This window comes from Oncorhynchus gorbuscha, linkage group LG15, assembly GCF_021184085.1.
Source record: "Oncorhynchus gorbuscha isolate QuinsamMale2020 ecotype Even-year linkage group LG15, OgorEven_v1.0, whole genome shotgun sequence".
In the NCBI taxonomy this organism is placed as follows: domain Eukaryota; kingdom Metazoa; phylum Chordata; class Actinopteri; order Salmoniformes; family Salmonidae; genus Oncorhynchus; species Oncorhynchus gorbuscha.
Genome location: NC_060187.1, coordinates 33,491,622 through 33,504,897, shown reverse-complemented (window position 1 = coordinate 33,504,897; position 13,276 = coordinate 33,491,622). Strand labels below are relative to the sequence as shown.

The 13,276-nt window shown below is 42.9% G+C and overlaps 1 protein-coding gene across 12 annotated transcripts in view; it reads right to left on the bottom strand.

Moving 5' to 3' along the window:
- Positions 1-13,276, bottom strand: part of lrrc7 (leucine rich repeat containing 7) — a 186,690-nt gene that overhangs the window by 96,489 nt on the left and 76,925 nt on the right. For 5 of the 12 annotated variants that reach the window (XR_006832058.1, XR_006832059.1, XM_046300861.1 and 2 more), the window contains exon 1: positions 7,340-7,962. The exons of 1 other annotated variant lie outside the window; for it this stretch is intronic. Coding sequence is in view for 9 of the 11 variants with exons in the window: in XM_046300861.1 (XP_046156817.1) it covers positions 7,340-7,364 (25 nt within the window). In the remaining 2 variants the exon portion in view is untranslated. Of the gene's footprint in view, positions 1-7,339; positions 7,965-13,276 lie in introns of those variants that run through there. 6 more of the 12 variants (XM_046300867.1, XM_046300869.1, XM_046300859.1 and 3 more) reach the window with 4 other exon arrangements.

Genomic DNA, 13,276 nt, shown 5'->3' with positions numbered 1-13,276 from the left:
TTGTCGGAACTAGAAGCACAAGCATTTCGCTACACTCGCATTAACATCTGCTAACCATGTGTATGTGACAAATAAAATTTGATTTGATTTGATTTATATCCTCCAAACACCGGCTACTAAGGCATTATCACTTAAGTGTAATATGGTTTGTTTGCATTATTCAATAGAGCAACATTTTAGAAGAACGGCTGACCAAGAGTGTCGCATTGCCAGCCACAACGAAAGGTAAGGCAAGGACATAATGTGAATTGAAAAGTAGAATTATCTTTCGCCACAATGCTCCTCTCCTTCATATCTCGTAGTGGGAACAGGGCCCAAATGGAAGATAATTAGATTATTTCTGCTTATTTCTGCAGTAGTTTTATGAGCACTAAACAGGCAAATGTGTAGACATCAATGAGTTAATTAGAAAGATGCACTAAAAACTCAAGGTAGAGATATTTTCATGTGGAAGACCTGTTGTCAACTTTGAATGGCTAGCTAACTTCAACGGTACAGATTGTAGCAGTTAGCTGCTGCCTCTTTTCCAGTGACTTTTCCAGTGACGTGAACTGGCAGGTTGTGCTTTCATCAGCCCCTTCAAAGGCACAAAATGTAAACAGTACCTGCTTACTAATGAGAATGGAAGACAGCTTTCATCCATAAGCAAAAAATATGAACCAAATTAAAAATTAAACACCTCAACCCTTACACACACTCTTTACATTTTGCTGCCTTAAAATTAAAGGGATACAACTTTATTTTCCTACTGATCTCCTCAACCTAGTCCACATTTTCAAATTGAAATAAAACATTTCCAAATCAATAAAAATTGAAATGAAGAAGTCTTGATTGTGTGCCTTCATACCCCAGAGTTAATCCTATGTGGGAGCACCATTGATTAAGATTAGATTATCATCACTTTATTGGTCAATTACACAAAGGTCCAGCCAAAATTCTACTCCGCTTTTAACCCATCCCCCAAGAAAGACACACATCAGTGGAGACTCCTCAGAGGAGGAAGGGGAGGACCATCCTCCACAGTGAATTTCGTAAAAATGTTAATTGTAAAACATTAAAAAAGTTCAATTGTTTAGATAAAACTATACTACATATAATCATGTCACCAAAGAACGAATAAAAACACACTATTTTGCAAATAACGTCTACAGTAGCCTGAACAGCATTCTGTAGGGCAGAACCATGGTGTAGCCAGAAGACAGCTAGTTTCCATCCTCCTCTGGGTACATTGACTTCAATACAAAACCTAGGAGGATCATGGTTCTCACCACCTTCCATAGATTTGCACAGTAATTATGACAACTTCTGAGGACGTCCTCCAGCCTATCAGAGCTCTTGCAGCATGAACTGAGATGTGGTCCAACCAATCAAAGGAATCTAATACTGAAAGCATAAGGGTCAGCTAGCTAGCACTGCAGTGCATACACTGTGGTGAGTAGTTGACTCAAAGAGAGAGAAAGACCATAGTTGAACAGTTTTGAACAAAATAGAGAGAGAGAGCGAGAGCGAGAGAGAGAGAGATATCATTTTTTAAATTTAATTAGCTAGAAAATGCAGCTAGCTAGTTTAGCCTACTGAAACATCCTTCTAAAACAGAGGGATGCCCTGTTAGCTAGCTAGCTATGACTTAAAAACACAACAAGGTAAGCTTTTGTTATTGCAAAATTATTGCCACAGGTGCCCGCCGGCGTAAATGCTTACTGACTGCACACAAACTTTATGATTGTAGCCGGTTTACTAACGCATTAGTTATATTAGCTATGATGACTATGACGTTACTTTAGCTAATATGGTGACAACGATGTAGGCTGTGTGTAGTGGTTTGGCTTGGAAAGTTTTTTTCGCCTGGTCACATACAGCTGATGCATTGAAGTCCACAAGCGAAGGGAAGAGGTTACACGAAGAGAGCGCATAGATGCGAGATGGAATACAACATGGCTGCTATGAAAGTGAACTGTGTTTACGCATGATCAGGGGTGTATTCATTTAGCTGATTCTGTTTAAAAACATTTCTTAAATGGAAGCAAACGGAACAAAACAGGAATAAACATGCCTGAATCTGTCCAATTGAAACTCATGTTTGCAACTGTTGGACTAATGATTACACCCTATATCAGCTAGATGCAGGCAAGAGTTTGCAAGGCCGTATTGAATGTCACAGACTGTCCAAATCGTTCTCTCGACCTGTGTGCACCTACGTTGAAAACTTTAAATCATAGGCTAGGTTGTAGCAACCTCATGATGGGTATTGGGAAAATTAGAGTATCATGTATTAGCCTAAACCTATCGCTGTTACATTGAACTGGGTGAATGGAATATGAATATTTGTCATCCAATAAGCTGTAATAGAAATAAAGCCATGCTTTTGAAATAAAAATCTTCCGCCCTCGCCCTAAAATGGCACTGACCGCCACTGACACACATACAGGGTGCTCCGACACTGGGCGCCCAGGAACTATTGCTGTGTGGGGGTAAGTCCCTTGCTCAAGGGCACAACGGCAATTAATGGCATCTAGGATTTGATACCAGAAAATCTCCAGTTGCCAGCTCAATTCCCGCCAACCCTCTGGTGGCTGGCTCGCCGCTCGAACAGCTAGGCTACTTGCAGCCCTAGCAGACATTACAGCTGTGAATCATTTTAAATAAGATTCTACCAACTTTGCTCTATAAATTATAAACAATAAATGTATTTTACTTTGAAAATGTGGACTAGGTTGTGTAGATCAACAGGAGCAAAATCAAACTGAATCCTTTTTTAGATTGAATTTTTAAGGTAGCAAAATGTAAAGAGTGTGTGAAGTGAATGGTGTGCAGACTTTCACCAGGCACTATATGCAAAAAGGAAGCTGTCAACTCCAAATCAAATCAAATGTTATTTGTCACATGCACTGAATAAAACAGGAAATAAGGCCATGCTCATGAAATACTTACTTACAAGCCCTTAACCAACATTTCAAGCAATAGAGTTAAGAAAAGATGTACTAAATCAAATAAAAAGTAACACAATGAAATATCAATATCGAGGCTATTACAGGGGGTACCGGTACCGAGTCAATGTGCGGGGGTATATGTTAGTCGACGTCGTTTGTACATGTAGGTAGGGGTAAAGTGACTATGTATAGATAATAAACAGTGAGTAGCAGGTCCTGGATGGCAGGAACCTTGGCCCCAGTGATGTACTGGGCCGTACGCACTACCCTCTGCAGTTTCCTATGGTCGGATGCCAAGCAGCTGCCATACCAGGTGGTAATGTAACCGGTCAGGATGCTCTCGATGGTGCAGCTGCAGACATTTCTGGTGACCCATGCCAAATCTTTTCATTCTCCTGAGAGTGAAAAGGTGTTGTTATGCCCTCTTCATGACTGATCTGTTGTGTTTGGATCATGATAGTCTGTTGGTAATGTGGACACCAAGGAGGTTAAAACTCTTGACCCGCTCCACTGCAGCCACGTCAATGTTAATGGGGGCCTGTTTGAACCTCCTTTTCATGTAGTTCACGACAAGCTCCTTTGTCTTGATCACATTGAGGGAGAGGTTGTTGTCCTGGAAGCACACTGCCTGGTCTCTGACCTCCTCCCTCTAGGCTTTCTCACCGTTGTCGGTGATCAGGCCTACCACTGTTGGGTCGTCAGCAAAGTTAATGATTGTGTTAGAGTCGTGTTGGCCACGCAGTCGTGGGTGAACAGGGAGTACAGGAAGGAGACTAAGCACTCACCCCTGAGGGGCCCCAGTGTTGAAGATCAGCGTGGCAGATGTGTTGTTGCCTACCCTTACCACCTGGGAGCGGCCTGTCAGGAAGTCCCGGATCCAGTTGCAGAGGGAGGTGTTTAGTCCCAGGGTCCTTAGCTTAGTGGTGAGCTTAGTGGGCACTATAGTGTTGAACGCTGAGTTGTAGTCAATGAATAGCATTCTCACATAGGTGTTGCATCATTTGTGGATCTGTTGGGGCGGTATGGGAATTGGAGTGGGTCTAGGGTTTCCAGGATGATGGTGTTGATGTGAGCCATGTCCATCCTTTCAAAGCACTTAATGGCTACCGACGTTGGTGCTACGGGGCGGTAGTCATTTTGGCAGGTTACCTTCGCTTTCTTGGGCACAGGGACTATGGTGGTCTGCTTGAAACATGTAGGTATTACAGACTGGGTCAGGGAGAGGTTGAAAGTATCAGTGAAGACACTTGCCAGTTGGTCCGCGCATGCTCTGAGTATACGTCTTGGTAATCCGTCTGGCCCCGGGGTCTTGTGAATGTTGACCTGTTTTTAAGGTCTTGCTCATATCGGCTACGGAGAGCGTGATCACACCGTCGTATGAAACACTGGTGCTCTCATGCATGCTTCAGGGTTGCTTAACTCGAAGCATTCATAAAAGGCATTTAGCTCATCTGATAGGCTCGTGTCACTGGGAAGTTCGACGGCTGGGTTTCCCTTTGTAGTCCGTAATAGTTTGCCGGCCACATCCGACGAGCATCAGAGCTGGTGTAGTAGGATTCAATCTCAGTCCTGTATTGATGCTTTGCTTGTTTGATGGTTTGTCTGAGGGCATAGCGGATGTCTTATAAGTGTCTGGATTAGTGTCCCGCTCCTTGAAAGCGGCAGCTCTAGCCTTTAGCTCAGTGCGGATGTTGTGTGCTAGCAAAACAGTCCTGTAGCGTAGCATTCACGCCATCTGACCACTTCCGTAATGAACGAGTCCCTTTTACTTCCTCCTTTAGTTTTTGCTTGTAAGTAAGAATCAGGAGAATAGAATTATGGTCAGATTTGCAAAATGGAGGTTGAGCTTTGTATGTGCCTCTGTGTGTGGAGTAAAAGTGGTCTAGAGTTTTTTTCCCCTCTGGTTGCACATGCGACATGCTGGTAGAAATTAGGTAAAATGGATTTTAGTTTGACTGCATTAAAATCCATGGACACTAGGAGCAATGTTTCTGGATGAGCATTTTCTTGTTTGCTTTTGGCCTTATGCAGCTCGTTGAGTGCAGTCTTAGTGCCAGCATTAGTTTGTGGTGGTGAATAGACGGCTATGAATACTATAGATGAAAACTCTCTTGGTAGATAGTGTGGTCTACAGCATATCATGAGGTACTCTACCTCAGGCGAGCAACACCTTGAGACTTCTATAATATTAGACATTGCGCACCAGCTGTTACTGACAAATAGAAACACACCCCTACCCCGCATCTTACCAAAAGTAGCTGCTCTTTCCTGCCAATGCACGGAAAACCCAGCCAGCTCTATATTATCCGTGTCGTCGTTCAGCTACGACTCGGTGTAGCATAAGATATTAGTTTTTAATGTCCGGTTGGTAAGATAGTCTCGATCGTAGATCATACAGTTTATTTTCCAGTGCTCATTGGCCAAAATAACTGATGGTAAAGGTGGTTTACCCACTCTCCGATGAATTCTCTCAATCTTTTCTTCACACGAATGACAGGGATTTGGGCCTAGTCTCGGGGAAGCAGTATATCCTTTGCGTCTGACTCATTAAAGTACTCAGTTTGGACCCAGTTCGAGGTGAGAAATCGCTGTTCTGATGTCCAGAAGCTTTTTTTGGTCATAAAAGACAGTAGCAGTACCATTGTGTACAAAATAAGTTACAAACAATGCAAAGAAACTAAAACAATAGCACAGTTAGTTAGGAGCCCGTAAAATGGCAGCCATCCCCTCCAGTGCCATTATGTTACGTCACTATGAAACTGTATCATTGACTGGATATCTAACCAGATCAATTCCAACAGGATTAAGACACAATCCGACCTGTATCAAGGCACTGCAGTATCAGTTGGAGTGACCTGCTTATGCCACTCATATGAACACCAGGAAATTCATAGCCTTCTCATTAATTGATCAATTTAAGAAACAGTTGATTTGGATTGAAAGTGGATTGTACTATGGGACTACTAATAGACCCATATCCTCATTCAATTGTCTAAGATGATCTGGGTTCACCTTGAATAGCTATGATACCATAGAGGTGCAAACATGTCAATCATGAATATCAGGGACAAGTAGCCTAGGCACCTGGGGAACAAACATAGAGTGGCTCATGGTTCAATATAAACATCAAGCCTGATGTAGCCTATACTGTAGGTTAGTGAAAGACTAATAATGGATATACACTACCTTTCAAACGTTTGGGGTCACTTAAAAATGTCCTTGTTTTTTAAAGAAAATATATTTTTTGTCCATTAAAACGACATCAAATTGATAAGAAATACAGTGTAGTCATGATTCATGTTGTAAAACACCAGTCTCAACGTCAACAGTAAAGAGGCAACTCCGAGATGCTGGCCTTCTAGGCAGATTTGCAAAGAAAAGGCCATATCTCAGACTGGCCAATAAAAATAAAAGATTAAGATGGGCAAAAGAACACAGACACTGGACAGAGGAGCTCTGCCTAGAAGGCCAGCATCCTGGAGTCGCCTCTTCACTGTTGATGTTAACTGGTGTTTTGCGGGTACTATTTAATGAAGCTGCCAGTTGAGGACTTGTGAGGCATCTGTTTCTCAGATACTCTAATGTACTTGTCCTCTTGCTCAGTTGTGCACTGGGGCCTCCCACTCAGTTTGCTCTGTTCTGTGAAGGGAGTAGTACACAGCAATGTACAAGATTTTCAGCTTTTGGCAATTTCTCACATGGAGTAGCCATCATTTCTTAGAACAAGAATAGACTGACGAGTTTCAGAAGAAAGTTCTTTGTTTCTGGCTATTTTGAGCCTGTAATCAAACCCACAAATGCTGATGTTCCAGATACTCAACTAGTCTAAAGAAGGACAGTTTTATTGCTTCTTTAATTAGCACAACAGATGACAGCTTTGCTAACATAATTGCAAAAGGGTTTTCGAATCATCAATTATCTTTTTAAAATTATAAACTTGAATTAGCTAACACAAAGTGCCGTTGGAACACAGGAGTGATGGTTGCTGATAATGGGCCTCTGTATGCCTATGTAGATATTCCATAAAAAATCAGCCATTTCCTGCTACATTAGTCATTTACGACATTAACAATGTCTACACTGTATTTCTGATCAATTTTATGTTATTTTAATGGACAGAAAATGTGTTTTACTTTCAAAAACAAGGACATTTCTAAATGACCCCAAACATTTGAATGGTAGTGTATGCAATTATAATATCAATATAACCAAGTCTTTATACAGAACTCACTGCTAGCCTATATGTGAAATGTGAACATAATCTTCATAAAACATAAGAATCTTGCAATTGGTAACAGTGATCAATTGAGGTGCAATATTTTGTTATTATATCATTTGCTTACTACATTAGATGCAGTTTCTTATTGATGACATGGCTTTACAGTATCAACAATAAAATGCACACTTACGTTGTAGATGTGAGTAATTGTCCATTGGGTTGTTCTATAGAATTTATCTAAATCCAATTGTAATTCCAAAACCGGGCAGTAGCCTTCTGTGACAGGTATGAGCAGAGGTGAGTAGACTATTCAAGGAGCACCAACCCATGGTGCGGTTTTCCTTTCAGTGACAAGGAATAAATGGGTCTCTTTCAAGACAAAACAAATGAGCATCCACATGCTGACCATAAACACGTTAGACTGTAAGCACATCATAAAATAGTATTCCTATTCTAATAGCAGATTTCAGGTGATAATAGGATATTGATCAAGATGCGCTTTATATCACTGTAAACCGATAGATGAACACCCAGCCATTGCTCCCCATACTTTTATCAAAGGGTTCAAAGTCATAATGCTTATCTTCTTTGTGCATACAATCCCGTTTACCGAGGTGCACAAACACGGCAAAAAAACACGCGATTATGCCGGGTTTGATAGATTACGCTCATTGGGTGATTCCGTCATCGAATTTCGAGGCAGGTACCGATTTGGTCCTCTGCCCTCCACGAATAATTCGATGTCCTTCTCCGTGAGGGAACTCGAAGACTTCTCACGAATGAAATCAAATGAGCGTTTCCTCCTCTCGCATCGACACGAGAGAGGAGGAGGCAGAAGAAGGGAGGTGGAGGGAGGAAATGAGGACTAGATGAAGATGGAACGAACGGGGACGCAAAAGGAGTGGTCTGTGTGCATGCGAGCGCGTGAATAAAGTGCGCGGCAGGGAAACAACTGAGATAAAATAAGACCAGAATACACCGTTTATAAAACTAGAAACTACACTCCTGTCTGACCACTGCTCCACCGCCACTCTAGAATTACTCAAGAGCCTGCCCAATGCTGTGTGTATAACCCTTCCATGTCTGTGTAAACCAACAGTGTAGCCCACTTTCAATTAAATAAAAGTCCAATATTGAGGTTTAATACAGTATTTTTTCAGCCTACTATTGCATGTTGCTTTCATCATTCCTCTTCCAGACAGAAATTTGGGCAAGCTATCTCCGCGCTCTCTATAGCAGACACACAGAGGAATGGTGAGAGCACAGATCACATTGGGCTTCTTTGGAAAGCTATTGCATCTGTAAAGAAAACTGGATTGAGGAGGGCTTGTAACCTGTTGTTATACTTAGCTGCTTTAGTCTTAATATTTTTTGGTTTAGGGACAACTGAGAAAAAACTTAAATGTTTTAAGAGGGCATAGTTTACATTGCACTGAGCTCAGAACTCAAGAAAAACACACAAAACAACAGTTTTGTTAGGATTTATTGGCACCCTTGGTTAAGATGAGCAAAAGATACTATAAAATAAAGAGCTTCACAAATTTGTGAAATTATATTATTTTATTCTAATACAATTGCTCAGAGAAAGTAATTTTGGAAAAAATTCAGAAAGATAGGGGTCAAAATGATTGACACCCCTGTTTTCGATACTCTAGCAATACTCATCGACTTTGATTAGTGCTTGGGGTTTTTGTCTTGATGGAAGATCCACTTGTGGCCAAGTGTCAGTCTCCTGGCAGAGGCATCCAGGTATTGGGATAAAATTAGCTGGTACTTTGTAGTTCATGATGCCGTTGACCTGAAAGGGACAGTGTAGTCAAACACACAATTTTCTTGTATTTTATATAGGCTGAGTGTACAAAACATTATGAACACCTCTTTCCATAACATAGACCAGGGGAGTCAAACTCATTCTGTGGAGGACCTACTGTCTTCTGGTTTTGGGGTTTTCATTTTTAATTCATCAATCAAAGACAAGGGAGGAGTGAAAACCGGCAGACACTCAGCCCCGTGTGGAATGAGTTTGACACATGTGACATAGACTGACAAGGTGAGTCCAGGTGAAAGCTATGGTCCTTTATTGATGTCACTTGTAAAAATCCACTTCAATCAGTGTAGAAGAATGGGAGGAGACAGGTTAAAGAATGATTTTCAAAGCCTTGAGACAATTGAGACATGGATTGTGTATGTGTACCATTCAGAGGGTGAATGGGCAAGACAAAATATTTAAGTGCCTTTGAACAGGGTATGGTAGTAGGTGCCAGCGGTTTGTCTCAAGAACTGCAACGCTGCTGGGTTGTTCACGCTCAACAATTTTCTGTGTGTATCAAGAAGGGTCCACCACCCAAAGGTCAACCAGGCAAATTGACACAACTGTGGGAAGCATTGGAGTCCACATTGGCCAGCTTTCGACACCTTGTAGAGTTCATTGAGGCTGTTCTGATGGCAAACAGGGGGGGTTGCAACTCAATATTAGGAAGGTCTTCTTAATGTCTTGTACAATCAGTGTATATTTCTATTCAATGAGTTTTTAATAATACTATGAAATTGTGCAAATTCTGATACTGTCATTTTAGTGTAAGATCTGTTTGAAAAGATCGCCTGAACCTTCCGTTTGTTTGGCTGGGTGGGGATTTAGACTGCCTGGTGACGTCAAAATTCTTGATGGAGAAATTGCATTTTGCTAAGAAGCTATTTTAATTTATTTTTGACCATTTTAATTGAAAATAAGCACAGGTACTTAATTGATATCCAGAAATGATTTTGTATTGAGATGAAAACAGCTGCATTGGACCTTTAACAAACATCTCTCTGGTAAGAAGAGTGGCGGGGGCGTATGCCTCATGACTAACGGGACATGGTGTGATGAAGGAAACATACAGGAACTCAAATCCTTCTGTTCACCTGATTTAGAATTCCTCACAATCAAATGTAGACCGCATTATCTTCCAAGAGAATTCTCTTCGATTATAATCACAGCCGTATATATCCCCCCCAAGCAGACACATCGATGGCTCTGAACAAACTTTATTTAACTCTTTGCAAACTGGAAAACATTTATCCGGAGGCTGCATTCATTGTAGCTGGGGATTTTAACAAAGCCAATCTGAAAACAAGACTCCCTAAATTTTATCAGCATATCGATTGCGCAACCAGGGGTGGTAAAACCTTGGATCATTGTTACTCTAACTTCCGCGACGCATATAAGGCCCTGCCCCGCCCCCCTTTCGGAAAAGCTGACCACGACTCCATTTTGCTGATCCCTGCCTACAGGCAGAAATTAAAACAAGAGGCTCCCACGCTGAGGTCTGTCCAACGCTGGTCAGACCAAGCTGACTCTACACTCCAAGACTGCTTCCATCACGTGGACTGGGACATGTTTCGTATTGCGTCAGATGGGAATATTGACGAATACGCTGTTTCGGTGTGCGAGTTCATTAGAACGTGCGTCGAAGATGTCGTTCCCATAGCAACGATAAAAACATTCCCTAACCAGAAACCGTGGATTGATGGCAGCATTCGCGTGAAACTGAAAGCGCGAACCACTGCTTTTAATCAGGGCAAGGTGTCTGGCAACATGACTGAATACAAACAGTGCAGCTATTCCCTCCGTAAGGCTATTAAACAAGCTAAGCGTCAGTACAGAGACAAAGTGGAATCTCAATTCAATGGCTCAGACATAAGAGGCATGTGGCAGGGTCTACAGTCAATCACGGACTACAAGATGAAATCCAGCCCAGTCACGGACCAGGATGTCTTGCTCCCAGGCAGACTAAATAACTTTTTGCCCGCTTTGAGGACAATACAGTGCCACTGACACGGCCTGCAACGGAAACATGTGGTCTCTCCTTCACTGCAGCCGAGGTGAGTAAGACATTTAAACGTGTTAACCCTCGCAAGGCTGCAGGCCCAGACGGCATCCCCAGCCGCGCCCTCAGAGCATGCGCAGACCAGCTGGCCGGTGTGTTTACGGACATATTCAATCAATCCCTATACCAGTCTGCTGTTCCCACATGCTTCAAGAGGGCCACCATTGTTCCTGTTCCCAAGAAAGCTAAGGTAACTGAGCTAAACGACTACCGCCCGTAGCACTCACTTCCGTCATCATGAAGTGCTTTGAGAGACTAGTCAAGGACCATATCACCTCCACCCTACCTGACACCCTAGACCCACTCCAATTTGCTTACCGCCCAAATAGGTCCACAGACGATGCAATCTCAACCACACTGCACACTGCCCTAACCCACCTGGACAAGAGGAATACCTATGTGAGAATGCTGTTCATCGACTACAGCTCGGCATTCAACACCATAGTACCCTCCAAGCTCGTCATCAAGCTCGAGACCCTGGGTCTCGACCCCGCCCTGTGCAACTGGGTACTGGACTTCCTGACGGGCCGCCCCCAGGTGGTGAGGGTAGGCAACAACATCTCCTCCCCGCTGATCCTCAACACGGGGGCCCCACAAGGGTGCGTTCTGAGCCCTCTCCTGTACTCCCTGTTCACCCACGACTGCGTGGCCACGCACGCCTCCAACTCAATCATCAAGTTTGCGGACGACACAACAGTGGTAGGCTTGATTACCAACAACGACGAGACGGCCTACAGGGAGGAGGTGAGGGCCCTCGGAGTGTGGTGTCAGGAAAATAACCTCACACTCAACGTCAACAAAACTAAGGAGATGATTGTGGACTTCAGGAAACAGCAGAGGGAACACCCCCCTATCCACATCGATGGAACAGTAGTGGAGAGGGTAGCTAGTTTTAAGTTCCTCGGCATACACATCACAGACAAACTGAATTGGTCCACTCACACTGACAGCGTAGTGAAGAAGGCGCAGCAGCGCCTATTCAACCTCAGGAGGCTGAAGAAATTTGGCTTGTCACCAAAAGCACTCACAAACTTCTACAGATGCACAATCGAGAGCATCCTGGCGGGCTGTATCACCGCCTGGTACGGCAACTGCTCCGCCCTCAACCGTAAGGCTCTCCAGAGGGTAGTGAGGACTGCACAACGCATCACCGGGGGCAAACTACCTGCCCTCCAGGACACCTACACCACCCGTTGTTACAGGAAGGCCATAAAGATCATCAAGGACATCAACCACCCGAACCACTGCCTGTTCACCCCGCTATCATCCAGAAGGCGAGGTCAGTACAGGTGCATCAAAGCTGGGACCGAGAGACTGAAAAACAGCTTCTATCTCAAGGCCATCAGACTGTTAAACAGCCACCACTAACACTGAGTGGCTGCTGCCAACACACTGTCATTGACACTGACCCAACTCCAGCCATTTTAATAATGGGAATTGATGGGAAATGATGTAAATATATCACTAGCCACTTTAAACAATGCTACCTTATATAATGTTACTTACCCTACATTATTCATCTCATATGCATATGTATATACTGTACTCTACATCATCGACTGCATCCTTATGTAACACATGTATCACTAGCCACTTTAACTATGCCACTTTGTTTACTTTGTCTACACACTCATCTCATATGTATATACTGTACTCGATACCATCTACTGTATGCTGCTCTGTACCATCACTCATTCATATATCCTTATGTACATGTTCCTTATCCCCTTACACTGTGTATAAGACAGTAGTTTTGGAATTGTTAGTTAGATTACTTGTTGGTTATCACTGCATTGTCGGAACTAGAAGCACAAGCATTTCGCTACACTCGCATTAACATCTGCTAACCATGTGTATGTGACAAATAAAATTTGATTTGATTTGATTTGATTTGATTTTTAACAAGGGTCCCAGGACCTATGGAAGCAAAATATGGATCCTCCCCCATATTTTACCATCAGTATGAGGTACTTTTCCTCATGTGCTTCTGTTTTTCAATGCCAATCCCACAACTGGTGTGTGTGGCCGAAGCGCTCTATTTTCATGTCATCTGACCATAGCACCGGTTCCAGTCCAAGTGCCAATGCCGTTTATCAAACTCCAGGCGGTGCAACAGTCAGATGATCATAGCACCGATGGTCATCCTAATATGGGTGATTTCCATAACCCAGCTCTTGAGAGATGACTAAATCGCCTATGACTTTTCATTAGATCTCCCTCCATACATTGAAGGTCAATGATTGGAATTGTTCCATACA